Source organism: Antennarius striatus, chromosome 20, assembly GCF_040054535.1.
Source record: "Antennarius striatus isolate MH-2024 chromosome 20, ASM4005453v1, whole genome shotgun sequence".
Classification (NCBI taxonomy): domain Eukaryota; kingdom Metazoa; phylum Chordata; class Actinopteri; order Lophiiformes; family Antennariidae; genus Antennarius; species Antennarius striatus.
Genome location: NC_090795.1, coordinates 15,882,417 through 15,909,581, shown reverse-complemented (window position 1 = coordinate 15,909,581; position 27,165 = coordinate 15,882,417). Strand labels below are relative to the sequence as shown.

Genomic DNA, 27,165 nt, shown 5'->3' with positions numbered 1-27,165 from the left:
CATACAATTGGACCAAACAGCCGTTAAAAATAGGTACAAAACACCATCAGAGCGAAGTGTGAGGTTTGATGAAACAAATCCTCAGAATCAATAGCCAAAGGTTGCCCGCAGAGACTGAACGTACTGTATGTCATATCTTTTATTAGTGCAATAATAGTCATTCATATTTCACCTTTCATTGAAGTAGATAATCAGACACATTTACAGCTTCGGAGGAAGATGAGTGACACACATAAGTACAATAACCACACACACATTGACTTGTAATGAAGGCAGACGATCATTGTGCTGCTGCTTTCTAGAAGTGATGACTCAGACCCATAAAGTGTAGTGAAGAGACGCAATGAAATCAACCTATCCTGAATCAGGGGCAGGAATATAGAGTGATTTCATCAGAGCCCTCACACCACCAGGGCCTCTGGTGATGGCACACGCTCACATAGACAACATTCAATACGAACTGTAAAATGAAGAGTTTAGCTGCAAGTATTTACTTTTACTTTACCATAGTAGCATTGTACTAATGCTGTAATGCAAATTTCTAAATACTACAAATACTTGCTTGCAACGTTTATATTGGGATAACCCACAGAAATACCATGGCGTCCAGCTTTTTAAATCTGTTGCTATGTCTCCGATGGATATTGATTATCAGCTCTCATGGTGTGTTGGATCACAAAGCCATTTCCTGATTGCCGAGTGATGACAGTGTGTGTGCTCTACTACTGCCTACTGGCTAATCTGTGTCGTTTGAGTAGCACACAAACAGTTTTAAGGTCAAGAGGTTATACTGTATATGGATTGAATCTGTCTATCTGCTGGACTGAATGCTGGACTGAATGCTTTCGTCACCTCATGGGACAAAGGCTCATTGAAGAAAGAACTGTACAGATGAAGCTTTAGTGAAATTATATCACACCACAACGGAGACAATATGCTTACAATCTCTAATTCTTTATCACATATGCAACAATATAAAACCAGCCAGTGGATAGCTATAAGAGCTATAAGCTATAAGAGAATGTGCCATTTATATGATGTCTTGTAAAATTAACATCTTGTTCTAACATCTGCTGGGTCACAAAACATTTTAACTGGATTAACTTCCATGAAATTATTTAATTTTGATAGCTTTAGTGTATCTGCCGTGTGTGTTCTCAAGACTTCATCCCTCCTTCATCCCATATGAAATTTGGTAGCATAAAATCAAATTAGAATGAGCTGTCTAAAGAAAACTAAGGCTAATTTAGCTGTGATCATATTTGGTACCTCATTATATTTATTCCACCAGATAAACTGGGCTAAAACTGGAAGAACTCAAGAGAACCTCAATATCTGAAAAAGGAGTCAGATAGCATTAGTCATAATATCCTGGTTTGAAGAAATAGCTGAAGTTCACCCTGACCACATACCAGGTGTTACAGTTGTTGGTAATAACAGCACCAGGGTTGTGTATCTCGTCTCCTTGCACACAGGGACACATTTTGATGGGAACACACTGGCCCTCATGGTCCTGCATTAGTCCTGGTGGGCACTGGCAGCCTGGAACACATGTCCTGAAACCCACCTCACCACCATTATCATCACAGTTCCACCTCTCTGAACAGGAGCTCCCACAAGCACGACCACACTCCTGGTAGACCTGACCCCCTGAACACTGGACAGCTGGAAGACAGGATAGGACAAAGGAATGCTTGAATGTTAGAATGTGTTATTGTGTTATTGTGACTGAAACCTCAATGTCCAGTAATAATTCTGTTGTAGGACATATAGTACCAAAAGATGGTCACTCTTGTAAAATAGGCAAGTATCACATCATACTGGCATCAATGAGGTCAACTCAATCTGAACATGTTCTCTGAAGAAGCTAACACCCCTGGCGTGCGAGGTAATCTCCTGTTCTTGGCTGTTGATGTTTTTGTTGTGATTATGCCCTTTTTACACAAAACAAGAATTTTACTGAGAGTTTTTCATTTTCAAGTTCTGGCATTAAAAATTTACAGTCACTTTACTGCACTTTTGCAAAAAAAAGGGAGCTAAGCTGAGAGGCAAAAATCTCCATCTACTGTTTAATCCTTGTTCCTACCCTCACCTGTGGTCATGAGTGATGGGTCATGACCAAAAGAAAGAAATTGCGGATACAAGCGGCGGAAATGGGCTTTCTCAGGCGGATAGCTGGTGTCGACCTTAGAGATAAAACTGGCCAACACTGGCCTGGAACGCCTTGGGATCACCCAGTCAGATGTGGTTGGATGTGGCCGGGGAAAGGGAAGTTTGGGGCTCTCTGTTGAAGCTGCTAGCCCCGCGACCCGACTACGGATAAGCGGAAGAAGATAGATGGATGGCATTTACATGGAGAAAAGTCTGAAAATGGTCCATTATCCACTATAAGAGACTAAAACAGCATGGTTCAGGTAAAGGATTCAACAGTATATAGCACAAACAGGTGGCACAGTGGGATGAGGATCAGCACCTCTAAATCCAAGGCCATGGTTCTCGACCGGAAAAGGGTGGTGTACCCTCTCCAGGTCGGTGGAGAGTCCTTGCCCCAATTGGAGGAGTTTAAGTATGTTGGAGTCTTGTTCAAGATTGAGGGAAGGATGGAACGTGAGATTTACAGATGGATCGGTGCAGCTTCTGCAGTGATGCAGCAGGTCTGTCGTGGTGAAGAAGGAGCTGAGTCGCAAGACGAAGCTCTCGATTTACCAGTCAATCTATCTTCCTACTCTTACATATGGTCACAAGCTTTGGGTCATGACCGAAAGAACAAGATCCTGGATACAAGCGACTGAAAGGAATTTCCTCCATAGAGTGGCTGGGCGTACCCTTAGAGACAGGGTGAGGAGCTCAGTCACCAGGGAGGAGCTCGGAGTAGAGCCGCTGCTCTTCCACCTCGAGCGGAGCCAGCTGAGGTGGCTCAGGCATCTGTTCCGGATGCCTCCTGGACGCCTCCCTGGGGAGGTGTTCCGGGCATGTCCTACCGGGAGGAGACCTCAAGGAAGACCTAGGACATGCTGGAGGGACTATACCTCTCGACTGGCCTGGAAACACCTCGGGCTCCCCCCCGGAGGAGCTGGAAGAGGTGTCTTGGGAGAGGTAAGTATGGGCATCCCTCTTGAGATTGTTGCCCCTGCGACCCGGCCCCGGATAAGCGGTAGATAATGGATGGATGGATGAATGGATGGATGGATGGATGGATGGATGGATGGATGGATGGATGGATGGATGGATGGATGGATGGAGGTGGCACAGTGGTGCAGTGGGTAGTGCTGTCGTAGCACAGCAATGCGGTTCATGTTATCAACTCAAAGCATCAGAATAGTTGTCATATGGAACTGAGCATAAGGTCCTTTACCAATATCTCTCTACCAATCTCTTCAAAACTGATCTGCTGACGACAGACATTAAGCTTTTTACAGTTTAACCACGCCGATGTCTCTCTACTATTTAATCGCAATGCTCTTGCCAAACTTAAAATCTGTGCTCTTCTCTGCTGCAGCCAGATATTGTGAAGCCCTCGTCCTCTCTATTCATCTGTAATTCATCATGACTGCTCTCCCATTTAGATTTTCAGCTGAATCTCATTAGTTTCATATACCTAATATGATAATATGGACCACAATCCTACCAGTAGTAAGAAGAGATGATTGAGGACACCAATTACATGACTACATGTAGGATATGTAGATGGCAAATCTGGAGACATCTCTTCTGATCTAATTGAGAGCGACAGATGAGGTCATTTCTGCAAACTCCATTACTATGGTAACTCAAAGCACCACCTAACCAAGATCTTCCTTTACATTTACTTACGACAGAGGGTCTGGTTTCGCCAGCTGACAGCGGTGCCCTCCTGAGCGCAGTGTCGGGTGTAGGCGGTAAGGATGGTGCAGTGACAAGCCCTGTGAGGGGCACATCCACACACCTCTGACAGACACAGATGGTAATAGGGTTCCCTCTCCACCACATCGTGACATGCCTACGGTCAGAGAGGGAGATTGTGTGAATATCGGGGGAGCAAACACAAAAGACGATTCCCCCCTAAAGTGGATGGACTTTTACCACACTGCAATCTACCTGAAAAACGGAGCTATGTATGATGGAGCACACCGTCTCTGCATACTGCCTCCTCTGAGTGTAGGTGGTACAGGGGTCAGGTGGAGCTCCTCTAGGTAAAATACAAGGCTCTGTAGTGAATTTCTCTGCAAAAGATGACACACTGCTCTCCACATCTCCTTCTGGCGTGGTGAAGTCATCATGCTGGTTCCAAGTCAGCGTTCCACACAGACCACGCACCTTGAATGCAGCAAGTTTACTACTAGTTCACCACAATTCAGTGCATTATAGAGCTGAAGTTCTTGTGAGTCTTGTTAATTCATCCCATTTAATTTCTTTATTCATGATCTATATCTAAGTGTAGTGCAACATGTCTGGAAATACAGCACATAATAAAATTTGGTTAGAACCACTTTGGGACTAAATGGACTATAAATGATCAGGTACGGCGGTCACCTTGTGTGCAAAGCCAGGCTGCAGGGTGATGAGAACCAGAGGTCCTTCTAGGTGCCAGAGGAGTTGAGCTCCAAAGGTCTGGATGAGGAGAAATGAAGAGGAGGCCCTACGCACAACCAGGTCCCCCGTCACCACAGGCAGCAGCTGCCTCTTGTCATTCAGCGTCACCATACCTGTAGGACAATGGAAACTCATGAACACACTCACAACAAGAAAACTATCAAAGAGCACAAACCTCCACCAGCACCAAAAATTAAAACAAATGAAAATAAGTTCCAGATCCAGATCTACCTAGAAGTCCCGAAAGTTTAACTGAAAAGAATGTGCAGTGAGCTCACGTCTTCACTGGCTATGACAATGTTTTAAACTTTTACCCATGTTGCCTTTCATTGCAGGCCTGTTCAGGTCTCAGTGAAGGTTTGTGGTCTACAGAGCATGAATTTACTGAGCTGATATACAGTAATTGTTTTTTCTTTAAAATATAATAAATGGACTGAAAGGAAGATAAAAGAAAGTTCTTTTATTAATCCCACAGTGGGGAAATTCTTTTTTTTAGCTCTATATATCACAAACATACAGGCTGGAAAGCGTGCACGCACATGCACACACTCACGCACAGACAGACAGACACACACACACACGGACCTGTACAACATGCAATCAAGAGAGATCTTGATGGGTTTGTTGCCTTGCTCAAGGGCACCTCAGCAGTGTTCAGGTGGTGAACTCATACCTCTTAGCTATCATTTCACACTCATACACACATACTTTGATCCATGCAGATCTTGAACCGCCCACCCTCCAATTCCACAACCAAGTCTCTGTCTAAGCTACAGCGGCCAAAAAACAGGATTGGAACTCTTCACAAGATCATTTTTATCAAAACACTTTATAGATGAGTATGTGATTTTAATTAGTCACGGTATATAGATTAATTTTGCAGGGTATATAGATTTATTTAACAGGAAATATTGATTTATTTAACAGGGCATGTCTCCGAATGAACATGCAGCGCTGAAACAGAGATGATCTCACCGCTGTCTGTGACGATGACTGTGGTGCGGAACGCTGTGACTGATATCTCCTTCAGACAGCACAGATCTCCCCCGCCTCCTCCTACACCTCCCCCAGCTGTACACTCTCCACATTGCACACTGACCACCAATTTCCTGTCAACAAAGTCCTGACACACACAATATCAGCACAAATCAGGGGGCAACACACAAAATACATCTCTAGTATGTCAGTGTTCTCGAGGTTGTATTCAACATATCTCACCTCCAGAACAATGAAGGAACAGTCTCCTCCCTGCAGGGAATACCTCTTTTTGTCAAAGGTGGTCACCTGTAGCGCCCCCATCAGGCTGCAGTGGGCTGCACACCTTTCCCCAGTACACTCCCACTGCCCTGATTTACACACACTGAGAGGATTAGGAATAAATAAGAGTATTGGAGTGAAGCATGAAATAGCAATAAAACATAAAACAACAGAACAAGGACAAACAGTCATACCAGGAGTTGCACCTCTGCTGGATCTTGTCCCCTGGCTGGAAGGTGCGTCTCCGGTGGAAACAAGGACAGTCATCCCTTTTGAGGCAGAGTCCCTGGTGGAGGTAGAGGCCCGTGGGACACTCACAGCCCCCCACACACTCCTCTCTGCACTGTCCCAGAGCTGCAGCAGCCCTGGGTGTTTGGGGAGATGCACAAGTCGCAGGACAAGAGGACACACAATCTGAAAACACCTGACCTCTGGGACACCCACGAGCTAAAGAGACAAACACAGAGGAAACAGGTTGGGTTGATTAGGACTTTCATCTTCGAGGGTAATACTCACTTTACACTGAACAGGATGGCCATTATGAGCAAATTGTTTTGATTTCTTGTAAAACATTCTATTTGTTTCTTTTTTTTTTCTTGTATAAAAGTGAGTCAATCATAAAATGATTGGATCATAAATCTGCTGTTTTCTCTTTGTTTGTCCACTAAGTCTTAGGCTGATGACCAGAGGGGGGCCGGTTCAAGGCTCATGTTGAGTGCTCATTGGGGTGCATCTGAATGTAGCTACCTGCCGCTTTAGGCAGGTAGGCTTTCTGGTAGTCAATCCAAGCGGTGCACAGGTTGGTCTGCCTGTTCTGACAGTCTCTGTGGACTGTTCTGTCCACCAATGGCTGGTGCTTGGGTCCCCTGGTGTTACTACCAACTCCATTCTGTGCCCCGCTCATATATAAAGCCATGATATTGAATACCTACCAATGGCTGCATAAAGCTAGACTGACAGACAGCTCAGAGGCACTGATCATGGCAGCACAAGAACAAGCCCTAAGTACAAGAGCAATGGAGGCCAATATCTACCACAGTAGATCTGACCCAAGGTGTAGGCTATGTAAAGAAGCCCAGAGACAGTCCAGCATGTGGTAGCACAGTGTAAGATGCTAGCCGGGTCAGCATACATGGAGAGGCACAACCAAGTAGCTGTGATAGTGCACAAGAACATCACTACCCAGTAAGGACTAGAAGTACCCAAAACCCAATGGGACATACTGCCGAAGGTGGTTGAAAACAACAAGGCTAAGATCCTGTGGGACTTCAGCTTCCAGAATGACAAACAGCTGCTGGCCAACAAACTGGACATTGTGGTGATGGACAAAGAGCAGAAGAGAGCAGTGGTGATAGATGTGGTGATTCCAGCTGATGCCAACATCAGGAAGAAGGAACACGAAATGATTGTGTATCAAGGGTTGAAAGAACAGCTGGAACAGATGTGGACAGTCAAGGCTAACATGGTCCCCGTGGTAGTAGGAGCACTTAAAACTGTATGAGTGGCTCCAGCAGATTCCTGGAACAACATCTGAAGCCTCAGTCCAGAAGAACGCAGTCCTAGGAACAGCTAAGATACTGCGCAGAACCCTCAGACTCCCAGGCCTCTGGTAGAGGACCCGAGCTTGAGGATGACACACAGATACCACCCTGAAAGGGTGAGAGGAACATTTCATACTGTATACAGTATATATATATATATATATATATATATATATATATATATATATATATATATGTAACAGGGATACCTTTAAGACCCAGGGCGGAAGCTATTTAAGCATGCTGGTAGCAATGCTCTCGCTCTCTCTCTATCAGCATCAGACGTCACATGCTATTGGTTTGCGCGGTGGCAGACACACACCTGAGCCACACCTTAGTGTGACTAAGTCCCTGGATGAGCCAGAATTGTCCACAAGTGCGATGACTGTCACTGTTCTTTCCCTAGTCTTTTAGAGTTACTGGCCTGTGTTTTATTTCCCTTTTAATTATTTTATTTCTATTTTAACTGACACATTACAAGGGCAGGGGCGTCACCTACACCGACAGGTACAATTATTTAAGAGTGGTAGGGTCGGGGGGAGGCGCATGGCTCCATTCCTCTAGTGACCCTCCTTTTAATTCTTTTGAGTCATTGCTTTATTTATTCTATATTTTATTGTTTGGAGTGCCTTGCCTATATATTGGCATCATAACGTGTGTGCTGTGTCTGCAGTGACTCCCAGTATTTTATTGTGTGTTTTGGGCTCCAGAAGGTGAAGCCTTTGGGTACTTGTGCGTAACTACCACTGCTTACCTGTCAGGTGTTTTTATACTGTGTGGCTCTAGGCTTGTCTCATTTGCCTGCCCTGTAATTTTAGGTGTCGGATTTTTAATTGTTTTAAATTAGGTTTTAGTCCAGTAACCTGTTTTAATAAATTGTAAATTCTTGTTTTAATTGCCAGCCTCTTGTCCCGTTTGTTCTGGACACTGACCTGCGTATTCAGTGGGTAGATTGAATTTAGTATTTATAGTCTTAACGACCACAAATTCAATACTACATATGAAGCGTTTGACGATGAATGAATGACTGCAGTTATTGTTGTAGCGTATTTTAGCGGTATCCTGTGTCCGAGCTAAGACACACTTACATTTAAAAGAGGGAACTTTGCCCAACGTGGCATGTCTGATTTGACATTTCTAAGACAACAGCAGCGTATAAACACCAGTTCGTAAACATAATCCAAAATAAAGCCTGTAGATTTCATGTGGGTGTTACGGGTAGGACACTATAGTTTGTCATTCAAGGGAACTTGGATTGTCATAACTGTTTTTTATAAAAGCCAATGGATCTATGGTATTTCGTGTTCAGGAGGCTGTGCTATGATTACACTAGATGTTTCATTTCCACCAGTCCTAGATTCCTTCCCTCACTCAGTCCATGGGACTCTGGAACCTTTATATTTCATTACCACATAGGGAGGATGTCCTCCACAGGATGATGACGTGTTTCTGGGCGCACTCCCGGGCATAGCTTGCCAAGGTGTCACACACTGCAGGGCCCCTCTGTTTGAGTGGTAGACTGCAGTATAAGTAGAGACACGTGTCTATGTAGGCTGATGGGTCCAACTGAAAAAAAAACAAAACAAGTTCATCAGTTGGAGGTTTCTTAGAACCCTCCTGTTGTCCTCATATTCTGTATATTCCCATGTCCTCGGGGTCAAAACGACCAGTCTTCACTAGATACTCAATATAAGCAGCTTAATTGAATTTTCAGTTTTCCTTCTTCACCTGGAAGAAAGACTGCATTTAATCAAGACACCACTAGTTGCAATGCCATTGTCAACTGCATTATTGTTTTCTGAATAGGTGTCAAGCAAGAGTTGCCTTGCTGGACATTTGGAAAAACTCAGCTCTAGAGCCTGTCTGATGTTATAACACACACTCACGGCTTCAGCACAAAGAAAATGTGTGGTACTGTTCTCTGCAGCATCTTTGTACCCTCTGGGAATCCACAAACAAAGGGAACAATATTGTCACATATAGGTCAGATCAAAGGCAGTGCAGGACACGAGAACAGCCTATCTGGTCTTGTTTTCATCTACTACTGATTGATCTGAGACAGAACTAAATGTTCTGATTGATTCTCACATTCTGTGGTGTGTAAATATATCTGTAACTGTGATTTCAATTAAATTTGACTGTTGGGTCATTTTGACCAAAAGATGATCTTTGTACTCTTTTTTATACAGCTTACATGGAAATGTTAATAAAACAACAATTCACTCTTTCTAATGTCGGCGTCAATCTAAGAAAATTCATCAAATTTCAAGTTGAAAAAATATCATTGAGGGAACTTTTTGTTTTTTAACACATTTGCAGGTATTTTTGTCCCGGGGACGACAGGAGGGTTAGGAGGATACTGCATCGAGAAGTATATAGACATCATTTTGAATAATGTAGTGTCTTGAGAGATAGAATATGTGATTGCAGAACATTTTCAATAATAGGATAACTTACTAATGTGAATTTCATGACGTGGCTTTGCTCATGTTAGAAATAGAAAATACCAAATTGAAATTCAGAACTTTGAGGCAGTACCACTGACTACCTCATGACACTCAGCTATTAATGGATGTTTAACATGATGCTTTCCCATCAATGAAGCTTCATTTCAATACAATCTATTTCTTGGAAATGTTTGAGCAATTAGCCAGTGGTAAATGATTTACTGTTCCAGGGACGCCTTTGTGTTAACACCAAAGTTAGCAAATATTGGTAACACTAAGAGATTGTGCTGCATGTTGGTGAGTCTGACCCGGTGGTGGCAGTGTGTGAAAGGGTCCTCCAGGAGTCGGTGACACATTAACTCTGCCTGCCTGCGTAGATTAGCGTCTGCTGAGACATCACAGCTGTGTCCCAGCTCAGCCGCATCGCTGCAGCCCTGAAGATGGAAGATGAAGACACCCATTACTTCACGAAAATGTGCAAATGATACATCACAGAATATCTTCATAGCATCATAGAACTTTCTTTTTTCTGTTTGGGTAGTTGGTTGGATTGTAAACAGGATTAAAATAAAAACTAACAAACTAGTTCCCATGGAGTCTAGACAGCCCTATGCCAGAATAGACCTTGGTGCAGACTTGCATATTAGAATTGAACCATTGGGTCTGAGCTTTGGATCATCAATCAATTGCTTTCAGTACGGAGTCTAGGTGTATGATGTTAATAAGGCCAGCTATGTTGATGAGGATAGAGCTGTGAAGCTCAGAGTGAAGATGAATGCCAAAGAGGATATTGGTGTGATGGAGGAAGATGTGGTTTTGGTGAGCTATGGAGCCAAGTGGTCATCTGTACCAAGTCGAAATAATCAAAGAAAAAATGTCTGAGCAATTTATTCTATCTCAATGGTAGGAAATAATCATTTGATGAATTCAGTCCTTTACTTCATTCACTTGGTCAGGAACTTTCCATGAGTTGCCAAAACTGGCAGCATACTGGGTCACAGTTCTTCCCACCGTGCTGAAATCATCTATGGCAGGGACAGAGAAACAGTTTACCAAAGTACTAACTCAGTAAAATGTAAAACAAGCAACTTTTTATCAAAAGGTACACCTCTGAGCCCCAAAACCCTTCCTGGTCACATACTGAGTGTTTGACTCACCATCGGGATTGTTGTTATAGACTCCACAGAGCCCCCTAGTGGCTTCCAGGTGCTCAGCGGTGACAGTCAGGTAGACCGTATTGTTAAGATCAAACTTCAGTCTTATGCCCAAGCCACTCTCCACAAACACAAAGTCACCCAGCCAATGAATGCTCACCCCTTAAAGAAGAAAGGACACTGCATTGCATGTTTCTATTTTTACGCACAAATATTTCTTCAAAAAGTGTGTCATCTTCTGTTATCTGAGAATAGTAATCGTGAAGCCAGAGAAAACTAGCATTACCATGTGCAACCATTCAAATCATGACTTACTATAGTTCACACTGTATTCTTTAATAATTGAAGCTCAATTTTGTGTTTGTTGTATTTACATGTATTTTCTCTATTGTAGATGCAGAAAAAACCCACTAAAAATTTCACTTGCCAACATTGGAATATATCTACAAGAGAAGATAGAAGGCTATTTGAACTTAAATATCCATTTGATGAGAAATAAACATTCTAAATGTATTCTTGACACAAGCACACCTGTTTCAGCTATTGCTACCATAAAAAGGGATATGCTGGACTTCAATCCAGTTTTGTGTCATGCTTTAACATTATTAAACAAGAACACTGACCTTATCTATACATGGTATTAAAGTCTGATTGGTATCTGTATGTATCATCTAGATAGTGATAAATAAATAACTGTTAAAGGAAGGGGTAAATGTGTCCTGATTTGGATATGATCAGCTCTCCTTGATCACATCTGAAGGTTGTTCTGCTCAGTTGTGTTGGTAGGTGAACACAGTCCATGCAAACATGCTAACATAACACTTCAGTTTTTAAATTCACAAGATTTTAAGTGACACAACTCTAATTAAATCATTGAGAATCATTGTTTGAACAATAATGATAGGCGTCCAGTGTCACATATGGAATTATGGGTTTATTGTTGCATTCTCTGTGCATTATGGGCATATTCTCGATAACAATACACAAACAATATTGTTAGTTACTGCACCAATCACACATGTGTAATGCCCAGCTTGTTCACAGCCCAAGATTAATTCAGCGCATATCATATCATTTCATCAGCAGTTAATTATTGGATCGACTCCCTTCACAAACAAATGGACCCATAGATTAATTCTGGCCGAAAAGAAATTAAACAAACAGCTGATATTGAAACATGTTTTATTAAATCTAAAAAATAATCATCTATCTGAATGGTGGCTAAAATGAGATGTTAATTTTTTATTTTATTTTTTTTTTGCTAATGCTAGCCAGCTAGTCATGAGCATTGTGGCTCACTGTTAGTTTTGTATTTCCAAAATTTTGAAGGTGAATTTGAAACAAATATGTGGCCAATATCTGTTCAATATCTGTCTTCATGCACTTCTACTGTATGTTTGCTGAATGTTTTTAGGAGAGGTGGCGTCATACTCAGTAAACACTCCAGAAGATTCATAATCATGATTAATAATCATGGTCAGGGAGACAAGTGTAGAATAGCTGCACCTGAAGTTCTGATGCCAAGAGAGGGAGCTAGGCTCTAAACATGTTTGTTTAGAATAGGAAGGTCAGCCTCAGGAAGACTAGAATGGTTTTGTAAATTTTTATAAAGAAGTGAACCTCACAAGGTGAACTTTATATCTCTCCAAGAGCTTCTATATTAAATATGATCTACTGTGAGGGCAAAGCTCTGATTTTTGAATAGGAAAATAAAAACACAATAAGTTTTTAGTAACAATATTGAGCTACTGTATCTGGATTCACATCTTACTCTTATCATGACTGCACAATGTGTATAAGGAAGAGCTGTGATGGTACTTACCATTTTGGAAGAGGGGTTCTCCTCGTGGGACAGGTAGGCCATTCAGTGATAAATTCCTGTGAAGAACTGAAACCAGATCTAGACCCAACATCATCCTTAATGCCTGAGAGCAGAGAACCACAGATATATGAACATACAGTATATATTTACACAAGACCATTCTAACAAATAACTACTGCTACTTTATGGATGGGGGCAAATGACAGGTTAATTAACCGTCACTTGGGGAAGGTGCCATAGTCCACACCTTGCTGCAGTCTCCACTACTGTCACAGACTGTACTAATGTAGACTGCCCATGTGCCGTCATTGGATGAAGCCAGCAGGTAGGTGCAGCTGCCCTGGAAGTGGAAGTGCTTTCTGTCAAAGGTGCGGTAGTGGGTTCCACCCCAGGACAGGCATGTGGCCGAGTTCGGAGGCACCCGGACACTGCCCAGGAGGCCACCGCGGACCAGAGGGGAGAACTGGGAGTCTGGAGAGGAGGGCAAGCTAATGAACAGAACTTCTATGGTGTTATTGTATGAATGTACAGCACACACTAAAAACATTTTAAAAGGATATATTCTCTTGTGTTGAGCAAAAGAGAAACAATTCCATGCATCATCAAAAACAGGAAGGTACGTCCACAGTGTGTGTGAGCCTGAGTGCATGTAGGTTCACTAACCAGGGAGGAGGGTGTAGGTACAAGACAAGCAAGTCTGGTCTGATGAATTCCTCCAGCTCAGACCCCATAGGCTGCTGCAGCACTGCTCCATCTGCATCAAGGAGGAGTTGTGAACTCCAGGGAACTCCTCACAACTCCATGTGGAGTAACACTGACCACGCACACCCACAGCTGGGTGGAGGAGAGCAGGAAATTTATGAATGTTAAAAGGGGGAGGGTGGTACATCACAGTCTTTAGAGATTCATATCAATGAGAATCTGTAAAGTAGTAAAAGTAGTAAAGTAGTAAAGTTAAAATGATTTGTCTCTTCTCATGAGCGATAAAAGTGCACTGGACATGTCGCACTCGTGCATACAGATATGAAGGTGATCCCATAATACTTTAACAATTACATTACATTTACATTTATTCCATACCCATTAGTAAACTGATTAACTTTTAATTGATTTTGATGCAAACTTCTCACCCTCAGAGCAGCGGGGTCCACCCCATCCCTCACAACAACCCCTCATGGTCTTGTTCACCACCTGGCTCTCCATGTCTGGAGGTCTGCGAATAATAGACACACCAGGTGAAGGGACCGTATGTCCATTCATCCACCACTGGTCATAGTGCCTCTTATATACTGTACATTCATTACTTGTTCTTCCCCATTTTTCCCAGCTTAATGAAGCTTTATTCCAGTTGGAGCACATGACTTATTACTTACTACACTCTGACAATAAACAAAAGAGGAAAGTAAGATCTCTTCATTAATCTTAAGGTTCCCTCATCCGTTCATTCACGCTTCACGACAACCATCAGTAACAATCTGACGGTCTTAGAGAAAGTGTTCATACCTAGAAAGGGGTCGAATTCACTCACTTGTACAAGAAGCAGGATGCCTCGGGGCCTTGTTTTTTGTAGTACAGAGCAATCCCATCATCACCTCCATGCTTGATACGCATCCTGTCCACATCCAGCCTCCAACCCTTGGTGTTGTACTGATACACCTCAGAGCAGCTCACCTCCAGCTGCAGACGTGGGGACGAAATTCGCTCCAGTCTCTCCTCAACCAAGTGTTCACACCAGTGTCTGCAGCACAATGCATAGTTGTCATCTCATGTTTGGTTGGGTTCAAAGATAGCTGCCTAAAGTGTCATTCAGCGCTGTGAATTCCAACATGAACATGAAACTTCTACTGTTCTTGTAAACTTGTGTGGATTAAGTAACAGAGTATACACTGATTATGCAATTATGGTCCTTTATATAAAAAATGAGCATTTCCAGTCTCATATGACTCTTGTCATATTTCATCTTTACGCAGTCTATATATTTTATAGCGCTACCTATAAAATGTGTTCCTCTGTTTCCACTGGACTATATGAAACTCACCCCATTCCCATCACTGTCTGCAGGCCAGCCAGAGTCAGCAATATGTTCTCCATGCCCTTCACTCAAGGTCTGTCCATCACATTCATGAAAAGAAAAAAAATAAATTAAACTTTGAACATTAATTTTAAATCCCCAATGCTGCCAAAATGAAAATGAAATGAAAAACATCTTTATTGTCAGCTAAAGAAATCCTTATTGACTTAATAAGAAGAAGAGTAAGGCAACTTTACAGTTAAATGCCTTTGATCAGATTGATTTAAACAATCCCTATGGATAATCACATTAATTCATATCTTTTTTGTAAATTATGCACATCTCTATGAAGCCATCACTTGAGTGGAATTATCAGAAGATGCACTTACCTGTCAAATACTTTGTAAAAGACCTTGGTTTGTTGATCACTATTGTTCTTTATTGTCCCATCCACTAGGCTGGGATAGAGTGCTCAGTTTCAGGTTACTTTGACTTCTGGGGACCAAAGTCCCAGAATCAGGGCTCTAAATGTGGGGGGTGATTCATGGGGTCTACAGTGGCATCTGAACCTGCTGCCATTGGATAAAGGAGGCAAAGTCACAGCTGCAGATTCTGACATTGGACCCCGAACCAGTGACCGACACATCCGGCACATCCCCTGGTCTCGCCCCAAACATTACGAAATGCTGCTGATGGAGTGTGTGGTGGAGCCCCAGCCACCAAATAAAGAGGTATTTGTCAGAGCCTAATCCTGTAAAGGGAGGCATTTCGGGAAGGATGATGGGGCATTTATTCAATGAAGTGTGTCAACAAACATTGGTACCAAAGGCTTTTAAGCACACCAAAATCCCAAGTTTGACCTCTCAACCCTTCAATGGGGGGCTCAAACACAGCTGTCACCATGCTACACCTCAGCTTGAGCTCAGAAAAGAGGAAGAAACAGCTGCTGATGATACGAGGAGTTGGTTTAATGATGAAAGAGAAGCAGTGGGTTACGATTGGCTCGGCCATCCTTATATGAATAAGGAGTAAACTAATAAACTGACTGCATCACTATATAGTGATCAAGAGATGTGGACAAAAAAGAGGAGGAGGGAGAATCCTTATATTGCATCTTTACACTAATATGTGTTTGCTCACACCATGTCATATATTTTCTTTAACTGAATCACATTAATCCGTCTTTAAGGCGCAAGGAGTGATTAATTAATTACATGCAATCCAGCTTTTGAATAATCACGCAGACAGTTTCTGACAGTACGTTGGTTTCTGTCTCAGGTACTTAAAAAGAGCAAATTAACAATGACTGGGAAAATTGTGTCATGAATACCTTTTAAATAATCTTCTGTGACCTCTGTCGCAGAACTTTTTATGCCAGAAAAGGACACGGTTGCAATGAAAGGGAGGGTTTGCTGTAGTAGACCACTTTTCCCTCAGGTGAAGGGCAGCTTTATATATTGGAGCTGAACATGACTTCCAAGAAGGAAGAAAGAAAGACAGACTTTTTCAGGAATAGTGCAGGCCTTTTAGAATTATATTTGTATATTAAAGTAAAGGAGTATATTTTATTTAATTACAGATCATGTCTAACATCTTCTTTACATTGATTGGAATTTATATAAATAATCAATAATAATATTTTTTATGCTTCTTTAACAAAAAATGACAGTTTTTCTCTTTTTTCAGGAGCTGAAATTTGATTGTACAATTTAAAGTTTTGATTTATTCTGAGCATGAGATATTTTAAAATATGTTTTAGATTATCTGCTTCATCAAATTTGTAGGGAGAACACAGTCATGGTATTAGGTTATCAAATCTGTTAATTTTTTTGTTTGAAGGTTCATTTTCAGGTTCAGGTTTTTCATTGTTTTTTTTTGTTTTTTTTCAGTGCTTCCTCTTTTTGTTGCCTTTCCCACTTTAAGATTGATTACTGTCCAAAGAAGCAAAGGCCAAAACCAAAGCCCACAATCCCATTTTATTTATATGTATGTAAATGTAATGTACTTTAATGTATTTTATTGACAGAAGTCATCTCGTGGCATTTTACCTGTTTACAGAAAATCAACAGAATCCTCCAGGAGCAAACAATGGTGAGAAAAAATTTCCTTTTAACAGGCAGAAACCTGGAGGAGACCCCGACTCCTGGAGGATGATTGTCCACCTTGACCACTGGCAGCTCCATTTTGAGAAATATGAAACAATCTGCACCAGCAACCATCATGCATAGTGTTGTGTATCAAATGTCAATGTGCAAGCAGAGAGTAGACTAAATTTAGTCAGATGGGAATTCATGTCGGCAGTAATGACACCGGAAGTCACTAAAATTAATGTTGAGTGTGTAGTTGTACCAAAACAATATTGGATTCCGAAATTTTCTCTGAAGCCGTTCCCAATTTGACAAGTGAAGATATGTATTCCTTCACCTAATTGCTGGCTGTCAAGGTAGTGTCCATCCACCAAGACCTGGATCCACAAAAATGGACAGTTGAGAAGGTCTGGTACAACAGCATGTACTTTGACAGTGTTGAAGAACTCTTAGAAAAATATGAATCAGGAGATATAGAAATGGCCAAACTGCCCGATCCAGACAATGGTGACTTGTACTCCACCTATATTCCCCGGGGAACCCTCTACCCTCCCACCAACATAAACGGGCCAAAGCTTGTAGAGCCCCAAGGGCATCGCTATCACATTGACCAGAATTTTGTTGAATATGCTGGGTGGTCTTTTTCCTATGGAGTTCGTAGTACAGCTGGTGCTCAAATCTTTGACCTCCGTTTCAATGGAGAAAGGATTGCCTATGAGATCAGCCTCCAAGAAGCAATTGCCTTCTACGCCGGTGATACTCCTGCTGGCATGCAAACAAAGTATATAGATGCCGGCTGGGCAATGGGCACATCAACCTTTGAGCTGGCACCTGGAGTTGACTGTCCTGAAATTGCCACGTTTGTTGACCTTTACAGCTACTTTGATACAGACAAACCTGTGCATTACAAAAACGCACTCTGTATTTTTGAGATGACGATGGCTATCCCTCTGAGAAGGCATTATGACACAGACTTCAAGGAGGGATACAAGTTCTATGGAGGACTAGACAACACTGTACTTGTGCTGCGTACAACTTCAACAGTTTACAACTACGACTACATCTGGGACTTCCTCTTCTATCAGAATGGAGTGATGGAGGTAAAAGTCAGTGCTACAGGCTACATCCATTCCACTTTTTTTACACCAAATGGACTTCACTATGGCAACAAAGTGTACCATTATGTGCTGGGTAATCTGCATACCCATCTCATCCATTATAAGGTGGACCTGGACATTGCTGGTGAGTATTATGGTTAAGTCACTTTGTTTAAAGGACTCATTACTGTTACTTTTAACGGATCATTGACTGTGTACTTTTAAAAATGGCTAAATTCACATATTTTGAAACGCTTTCTACATTCCCTACAAAGTGAACATTTTGCATGATTCATCAGTGATCTATTCAGCTCTGCAAGAAAGTAGGGAGTTATGGGTTGGACCAGAGCTCTTATCCTGTCAATGCCAGATCATTTCATTATCAATAATCATGTTAACTCTTTAGAGTTTGACTTTGATGCTACTATCTTCATTAGACCTACCATCTTTCTTTTTACATGATTTGTTAAGTGGCTTGACGAGTTCATTCAGACAATAACATTTATAAATCTATGTGAGAAAAAAATAAGGTGCTGATTCAATAATCAATGACAAATGAGTCTAATGCGTTACTATTGTGTTGCATTATAGTGAAAAAACTCGCTTTGAGATATTATTTTATTATTATTTAAGAGCCTGAGTTGAGTTTCATTTGTCATAATATCCTTTATTAAAATATGTAATGCACAAACAGAAGAAAAAATCTCAATAATAAACAAAATTACACACCTGAGAGGTAACTACACCCATCCCCACTAAGACCATCACACAGAGAAAAATGGGTTAAGTTACTCTGATAAGATAGGAACAGTTTCTTATCTCTAAACCTGAAAGAGACCGATGAGGACCATCCCAACTTTAGACAATCATAATCTGAAAGGTCCATAAACAGCAGATGGGCCACACACTATGTATTAAAAAGAAGCCAACAGGCTTAAAATTTGGGCTCCAAACATTTCACATTACTTAATCGAAATTTCCTACCTGTACTGGACAGATAAGAAATAGATTGCACTCTACAAATTGTTACATTATATAGTTTATTTGAAGGATAATTGAACATTGCCCCTATTATTTCAACACATTTACAGTCCGCTGTTGGCCAATCAGCTTCGTCACTGTCACGTGGGAGATTAATTATAAGCAACAGTCCATAGATCACCGTCCCCATATGAGTTGTGCTGAAGCAGAAGAGCTGGTGTGATTCAACAAATTTTTCAAGGGGGTGCTTAAAGCAGGAAGACAGCTAAAGGTACAGTAGCTTCATCTTCTATCTTTGGTATTCATATAGAGCTGCATAAAAACACAAAGACTTTATTAGGTATATGAAAAGTATTGTGACAAATGGCATTAATAACGTAGAAGTAAGTCTCTGGATTTGGTGCTATTGGAGTCTACATGAAAAGCTTGAGCTCCCATTGACCTTCAGTAAAGTTTATCGCTAACCCTGAATAATGAATATTATACCCCCAGTTAAATTCCATTCACTCACTCACTCACTCACTCACTCACTCACTCACTCACTCACTCACTCACTCACTCACTCACTCACTCACTCACTCACTCACTCACTAATTCAATCCTCACTGAATATCCTCACTGCACTTATTTTTTGAAGAAGCCAATCAAGGTCTGCAGGACTTTGAGGCTGTGTGCAAAATTTAACTTGATAATGTCTCTAAACAAGCAGCTCAATGTTCTGACCTAAAGGGACGTAGTAGGAAGTGAAACACTGGCATTCTTGGTCTGCCAGTCTACTGAAAACAGAAGCCTCTCACAGTTCTTCTCAGAACGACTCACTGAGGTCTATGGAAGGGAGCTACATCCATCCCCTCCAGAAATTCTGAGTGCACTGTAGTCCAACGACCAAGTCCAAGCCGGGGGACAGACCGTTCCTGGTATGCTCCACCTGCATCACTTCCTAATTAAGTATGCCATAGTCTGGGAACACTGGGAAAGAGAGAAGTGAACCTACCAGGGTTCACAGCATTGGTTTCGCAGAGGACTAGAAGGAGAAGGATTAAGAAATGTACTTTATTAATCCCACTTGGGGACAATATTTTTTTAAACTCATTTACTGATTATTGTCATGCATAAATATGAAAATACATGCGTTTATACAGGCCCCTAAAAAGCAGACACAACCACGTACAAAGGGGCCTTTGCCCATGCAGAATATAAAGTGGGAGGAAGAGTGGGGTGCAGCTCGGGCCAGATGTGCCCACAAGTGAGCAGCTTTAGGGCACACTGTGCTTGAGCAGCAACTGGTGGAATATAGAAACATCCAATCCAAACTGTACAAGTGTGGACTACAACCACTTCTTTTCTACTCTGCTAGGCTGCGCATCACTCAATCCAGGGGTGAAAAAAGGCTACATTTAGTGCCATTAAACAACAATTAATTGATGCACACAAGTTGGGAACGTAAAGTGTGATGTGGAGGTAGAGGTTGAAACTAATCTCTCCTAACACCTGCCAAGGTATCCCAATAGCTAATGTTTTAAGCAGTGTCTTGTTGAACTGAGCATTGTAAACTTGCAATAGGTTACAATGTCAATCCAAATGACACCTATCACCAGTGCCAAGTTGACTTTGCCCTTCTCTTTTGTTTACTTAACCTTTTATCTTGTATAGTTTTGTAAAGCTATCACCTAACTCGTTGCAGCAGCAGTGTTTCCAACAAAACTTATATTTTCAAACTAGCCTTTTATTCACCAGGTTTGAACGTTGTTGTATGTATGTCTTGTTCTATCTGCTTTAATGACATGGGCTATCTTGTTGCCTACTCTAAAATTTTATTTAAAAATATCAACTTTCAACTTTACTGTGTTCAGGTTTTCTGTTGCACCACTAAATTCTAGCTTTCTATTCCTTGCTCTTTGTAATACAGCCATGAAGCTTCTGTGTGTGCTGCTACTGGTCTGCTTGGGCGGCTGCAGTGCTTCCAGATCAAGAGACTGGTCTCATCATGGTGCCCCAATGTTTGCTGACCTCACAGTACGTGAAATGAAAGCAGTGCGGAGCTACCTGCATGCAATCCCAGAGATGCAACTCACTGATGCTAGTAGCATGACCCTGAAGAAAAACAGCATCCTACTAATGGAACTTCATCTGCCACGAAAGCACGAAGCCCTGAGAGCTCTGGACCGTGGACAGGCCAAACCCCCACGTGAAGCCCGTGTGATCGTCCAATTTGGAAATCAGGACAAGCCCAACATCACTGAGTACATTGTGAGTCCATTGCCATCCCCAAAGTCCCATATTATCAAAACATTTAAAGGGGGTAAACATACCAACTTTGATTCAAGGCCTACGACAATTGCAGAGTATCACCATCTCACTAAATTTGTTAAGAAAATGACATCTAAAGTCGATAAATTCCTGTTTGAGGCCACAGGGTATTCCTTTATAAACTGCACTGATCGCTGTCTGACATACTCAGACGTAGCACCTCGTGGGGATGGTCCATTTGAAAGGAAGAGCTGGCTAATTTTACAGAAGTTTGAAGATGGTTTCTACATCCACCCCATTGGGTTTGAGATGATGGTCAACCACAAAGACCTGGATCCACAAAAATGGACAGTTGAGAAGGTCTGGTACAACAGCATGTACTTTGACAGTGTTGAAGAACTCTTAGAAAAATATGAGTCAGGAGATATAGAAATGGCCAAACTGCCCGATCCAGACAATGGTGACTTGTACTCCACCTATATTCCCCGGGGAACCCTCTACCCTCCCACCAACATAAACGGGCCAAAGCTTGTAGAGCCCCAAGGGCATCGCTATCACATTGACCAGAATTTTGTTGAATATGCTGGGTGGTCTTTTTCCTATGGAGTTCGTAGTACAGCTGGTGCTCAAATCTTTGACCTCCGTTTCAATGGAGAAAGGATTGCCTATGAGATCAGCCTCCAAGAAGCAATTGCCTTCTACGCCGGTGATACTCCTGCTGGCATGCAAACAAAGTATATAGATGCCGGCTGGGCAATGGGCACATCAACCTTTGAGCTGGCACCTGGAGTTGACTGTCCTGAAATTGCCACGTTTGTTGACCTTTACAGCTACTTTGATACAGACAAACCTGTGCATTACAAAAACGCACTCTGTATTTTTGAGATGACGATGGCTATCCCTCTGAGAAGGCATTATGACACAGACTTCAAGGAGGGATACAAGTTCTATGGAGGACTAGACAACACTGTACTCGTGCTGCGTACAACTTCAACAGTTTACAACTACGACTACATCTGGGACTTCCTCTTCTATCAGAATGGAGTGATGGAGGTAAAAGTCAGTGCTACAGGCTACATCCATTCCACTTTTTTTACACCAAATGGACTTCACTATGGCAACAAAGTGTACCATTATGTGCTGGGTAATCTGCATACCCATCTCATCCATTATAAGGTGGACCTGGACATTGCTGGTGAGTATTATGGTTAAGTCACTTTGTTTAAAGGACTCATTACTGTTACTTTTAACGGATCATTGACTGTGTACTTTTAAAAATGGCTAAATTCACATATTTTGAAACGCTTTCTACATTCCCTACAAAGTGAACATTTTGCATGATTCTCCAGTGATCTATTCAGCTCTGCAAGAAAGTAGGGAGTTATGGGTTGGACCAGAGCTCTTATCCTGTCAATGCCAGATCATTTCATTATCAATAATCATGATAACTCTTTAGAGTTTGACTTTGATGCTACTATCTTCATTAGACCTACCATCTTTCTTTTTACATGATGTGGAAAACCTACATTAAAAATATAGACGCAAGAATTCACTTACGTAAAACTAATTTGTGCACCACCGTTCAAAAGATTTTAACTTGGGTGTGCTTTCAATTAAATTTGATGCCGTAAAATCAATGACTTATATAAAATGTAAGTCAAGCAACAAGGATACTCTCCTTTCTTTGTCCTTTTAGTTATATTAGTTTAGATAAAATGGCTTGCTGGACCTTACTCTGTCATAAAGCACACCGTCTTCTGAAACTGGTGGGCATAATAAATGCTATCTGGGATCAAGGCTACTTGCTGTCAGTGAGTCTTGCAAGACCTGTCAAATCACTTATTTTAAAGTAATTTAAATATATTTGAAAATGGAAATTTCTTTAATAAAAATGAACGTATTTTGATGTATAAAAAATTGATGCACATTTACATTTCATTTTCACAGGTCGTGAGAATAGCTTCGAGACACTGGATTTGAAGTTTGTCAATGTCACAAAGCCATGGAGTCCAAATCATAATGTGGTCCAGTCCAGACTCCATCGGACTGAGCACAAGACTGAGCGATCTGCCGCCTATCGCTTCGGCAAGAAGTTCCCCCGATATGTGAGCTTCACGAATCCCAATGAGAAAAATAAATGGGGTCACCAAAAGAGTTACCGGATCCAGTTTAACTCACATGCTCACAGTGTCCTGCCAAGAGGCTGGAGGGAAGAAAATGGCATCTCTTGGTCAAGGTAATAACATTGTCCTGCAATGTTGACAGAACACATATTTCAGTTATTCATTCATTCATTCATTCATGCATTCATTCATTTGTTCGTTCATTCATTCATTCATTTGCAGCACCTGATTCTTCCGCTGTTGCGGGTTCGGGGGTAACTGGAGCCTATCCCAGCGGCTTTTGTGCAGTGGCAGTGTCGTAGCCTATGAGGTTTATCTGATACGCAATTATTGCTAGTTGAAACTTTATATCAGGCATGAGCAGGGTACACTCCAGGCATGACGCCACTGCACCATGGAGCATATTTCAGTTATTGTAGGCTTAAATAAATACATGTACATGTATATAATTTATTAGTCCCTGTGTGGAAACTATTAACGCAATCCAGATTACAATGTTAGTTTTAGTCGCATGCAGAAAGCAGAATCACATGCAGAATCACATTGATAACATAGTATGTGGTGATAGAAACAACAAAAGGCAGTGGGCCGAAGAAATTGATCATCTAATCCCAGTTTGGTTGAAAATTGGATCAAGTAGATTTATGGTTTGGGAGTCAAAGTAGCAACGACAGTGAGAGGACTTGTGTGCTAAAGTTAGTGGCTTCTCTGTTTAAGGGTTAACTCAAGATAACTGCTCTGTTCCTCAAAACTCAAGAAGTTCATTGCTCTAACTGATAGAAAAGGCTCTGTTTGACTGTAAAAAACATTTATTAACCACTCATCTATGTCAAGGTTGCAGTAAAGATTGAGTTATTATTGGTATAACGGTGATTTCAAAGCAATTCCAAAACGAATTGCCTCTTCTCTCCACAGGTACCCTTTGGCTGTGACTCGTCACAAAGACAGTGAAAGGACCAGCAGCAGCATTTACACCCAGAACAACCCCTGGGACCCTGTTGTGTGTTTTGAGGACTACATTCGCAACAATGAAGATATCATCAACCAGGTACAGCCATGACACAAGCATGTAAAAGCAGTAGTTATATAATGAATTAAACTGTTGCTCACAATATATACTATATGAACCACATGACAGGAATTAAATGACTATTAATTCAATTTTTTTAATAAGAAATAGAAAAAAAATGTTCCTTTAATCTTAAAACTAGTTGGATATAATGAAATTATTTAATTGTAATTATTTTTATTTCAAGTAGAGGGCATCATTACGATTAAGATTCACATCAACTCTTACGAATGTATTATTCTGAAAGGAAAAGGTGGTCTATAATCTTACTATTCTGTGTAAGATCTTCTGATCAGACATTGCTAACAGTTTACTTTTATTTAGTTAGGCTTTCTCAGTCTGTTCATCTGTCTGTCTTTCTGTTTTCATTTCATATCATGGAAGAATTTTTGTTGCATGGTATTGTATTTCAAAAATTAATATTATTTTTGACAAATGAGATTCTAAAATAAAACGCACATTATCTTTGGAGAAATCCCCATGAGAGGAACTTGCAAGAGCAGGGGACGTACGCCGTCTCCTGTTGGGTCGTGTTCAGCCAGGTGCCACAGTTAAAAAATGGGGGTGCTTTCTGATGTTCAGAAAATATGATTTGTATTTTGAGGTGATAGTGGATGTTCTAGGAGATCAGTAATGCTTTGTTCCCCTAAAAGAATCTGACCATCAGCTCTGGACAGTCCCCATCACGATAACTCATGAATGCTGACATCTTTGTCTGTTTGCACTTTCAAGTCAATAACAACGGTCTGTTATGTGTCCGAAAATTCTCACATAATATTTACCCTCCTTTGTGTAGGACCTGGTTGCCTGGGTGACAGTGGGCTTCCTGCATGTGCCTCACTCAGAGGACATCCCCAACACAGCGACACCTGGTAATGCAGTGGGCTTCTTCCTTCGTCCCTTTAACTTCTTTGATGAAGATCCATCTATGGCTTCCAGAAGCGCCATCCTCATTCAGCCAGGAGGAGACGGCAAAGCCAAAGTCCACAGATGGACACCTGATATTACAGGTTCTTGTGTAACTCACAAACCATTTTTTTATAATGGCACTCATGCTGGAGTCTAGATGTGAGTTTTTCCTCCCTGATGCTTCATTACACAAGTAGCACAATGATGACATTAGATTAAAAAAAACCATCAGTTGACCTAAGTCCTGTCAGATTCATTTTCAGAAATGTGATGTGCTGATAAGAATTCTTGTGATACCAAAAAGTAAGAAAATCTGCGGGCAAAAGAATATTTTTAAAAAGATTTTTTTTTTTTTAAATGATGCTTCTCCTAGTTGGTTGTGTATAGTTTGAATCCTTTTACAAAATGAAGTCATTGTAGATCCTTGTTCAAAATTATTGTTTTTGTTTCTCCTGTTTGCTCCAACGTTTGCTTTTTATAACTTTACATTCTGCGCATGAAGCATGAGTTTTAGAGATAAGTTAAAATGCTGTCTCTCATGTCACGTAGCAGAGGAGGAGAGACACTGAGTGTGTAGGAAGCCTTCAGAGCTCCTGTAATCCCACGTTGGGTCTCCATGGCTGAGGTTTAGCAGCAGCGAGCATCCAGGAAGCAGGATGCTCCGTATCCGTCCTGCAGGTGGTAGATTTCTGCCCTCAGCAGGCGCCGCTGGCTTCTGCTGTGGGAATCTTTTTACTGGACTGACAACAGACCTTAGAACAAACAACCTGAATCTGTATCCGTCCCCACAATCAGAGATACCTCCTGGCCACACCATCGCCCTGGAAACCTGAGTTTACATACAGTACTATATGATAAGATGTATTGAATGCACGTGTGACTGTTTTATGGTTTATTTACATGTCCTTAGCATAGCAATGTAGTTTTATAATGATAAGGTTTAATGAAGTGTCTCAAAATTCAAACATTGCAAATTTGGGATTGATTTATTGCTTCAGGGTTTCTTTATGAAAGACCGATCAATACCCATCCTCATGTCAGGACGACAGAAAACAGGCGACCCAGTTGGTCTGTGTGAAGGGTAAATAAAGGGTGTTTTTGGACGGGGGGAAAAGGAATTTAGTCATCGACTGTTTGTGGAAACCCATTTTAAAAAGTGTGTACCAATGTTTTATAGTTTGCATGGTAAAAGAGGGATCACATGAAAGCCATGTCTGCTTGAGTGAATGAATTTCATTAGAGGAGAAGAGCTAAAAACAATGTGGGTAACAAGCATTCCAGTTGCTATCCCCATGGCGATGACGTCATCACAGACATATTAGGGGGAAAGCAGTAAACGTAACAGTTCTTTCATTATCAACTTGTTTTTAGTAGTTTTTGTGTACAAAAACTTCCAAATAAAAGTGTGACGTGTTATTTCACTCACGCTGTAATGTCTTGAAGTCACTTCACTTTCTGTCTTGCTGCAGTTCAAATCTTTCCGTCAATTCTGCAGCCATCATCTGCACCCACACGTTCACTTAGAAGGTCAATGGGAAATAAGAATGTTTAAAATCATGATATTGAATATGTTGTAATTCAGATGAGGTAAATCAGCAGGGAGGTTCACTGGCTTGAAACTGTGCATTTATTAATACTTGACTATGTTATTGTTGGTGCCGTAACCGTTCCGTACGTAACACAGCCCCCCCACTACCTACCATCCCCCTCCTATCGGCCCAAACATCGACACTGAAAAAACAGCACTTGTTCCTGACTGCTCACTGACTGCAAAAGCAACTGTAAATGGAAATAACATCAATAATTGACATAAAATGATAAATTATAACACAACATAACTCTAAG

At 41.3% G+C, this 27,165-nt stretch overlaps 2 protein-coding genes and 1 pseudogene across 2 annotated transcripts in view; 2 read left to right on the top strand and 1 right to left on the bottom strand.

The window, feature by feature from the left end:
- The window catches only part of sspo (SCO-spondin), an 87,069-nt gene extending 72,185 nt beyond the window's left edge, over window positions 1-14,884 (bottom strand). The window contains exons 1-17 of the mRNA XM_068304597.1: window positions 14,832-14,884; window positions 14,322-14,531; window positions 13,924-14,006; window positions 13,457-13,627; window positions 13,041-13,264; window positions 12,794-12,896; window positions 10,975-11,133; window positions 10,757-10,842; window positions 10,126-10,251; window positions 8,780-8,936; window positions 6,024-6,276; window positions 5,791-5,932; window positions 5,548-5,695; window positions 4,513-4,685; window positions 4,078-4,296; window positions 3,814-3,979; window positions 1,413-1,665 (exon numbers count right to left, since the gene is read on the bottom strand). Of these exons, the coding sequence (XP_068160698.1) occupies window positions 1,413-1,665; window positions 3,814-3,979; window positions 4,078-4,296; window positions 4,513-4,685; window positions 5,548-5,695; window positions 5,791-5,932; window positions 6,024-6,276; window positions 8,780-8,936; window positions 10,126-10,251; window positions 10,757-10,842; window positions 10,975-11,133; window positions 12,794-12,896; window positions 13,041-13,264; window positions 13,457-13,627; window positions 13,924-14,006; window positions 14,322-14,531; window positions 14,832-14,884 (2,726 nt within the window). The remainder of the gene's footprint in view (window positions 1-1,412; window positions 1,666-3,813; window positions 3,980-4,077; window positions 4,297-4,512; window positions 4,686-5,547; window positions 5,696-5,790; window positions 5,933-6,023; window positions 6,277-8,779; window positions 8,937-10,125; window positions 10,252-10,756; window positions 10,843-10,974; window positions 11,134-12,793; window positions 12,897-13,040; window positions 13,265-13,456; window positions 13,628-13,923; window positions 14,007-14,321; window positions 14,532-14,831) is intronic.
- A 4,283-nt stretch (window positions 14,885-19,167) lies between these two features.
- On the top strand, window positions 19,168-26,705 carry aoc1 (amine oxidase copper containing 1). Its single transcript, XM_068304215.1, has 5 exons — window positions 19,168-19,240; window positions 20,879-22,414; window positions 23,167-23,455; window positions 24,258-24,390; window positions 25,208-26,705. Exons 2-5 carry the CDS (start codon window positions 20,881-20,883, stop codon window positions 25,475-25,477), a joined length of 2,226 nt encoding a protein of 741 aa, XP_068160316.1. The 5' UTR covers window positions 19,168-19,240; window positions 20,879-20,880; the 3' UTR covers window positions 25,478-26,705.
- Window positions 23,619-23,772, top strand: LOC137587949 (U4 spliceosomal RNA; annotated as a pseudogene).
- Window positions 26,706-27,165: the final 460 nt, after the last annotated feature.

Coding starts and splice junctions, on each gene's coding strand:
- aoc1 (XM_068304215.1), top strand. CDS start 20,881: ATGAAGCTTCTGTGTGTGCTGCTACTGGTCTGCTTGGGCGGCTGCAGT. Junction 23,456..24,257: donor AATGGCATCTCTTGGTCAAG/GTAATAACATTG, acceptor TTCTCTCCACAG/GTACCCTTTGGCTGTGACTC. Junction 24,391..25,207: donor ATGAAGATATCATCAACCAG/GTACAGCCATGA, acceptor TCCTTTGTGTAG/GACCTGGTTGCCTGGGTGAC.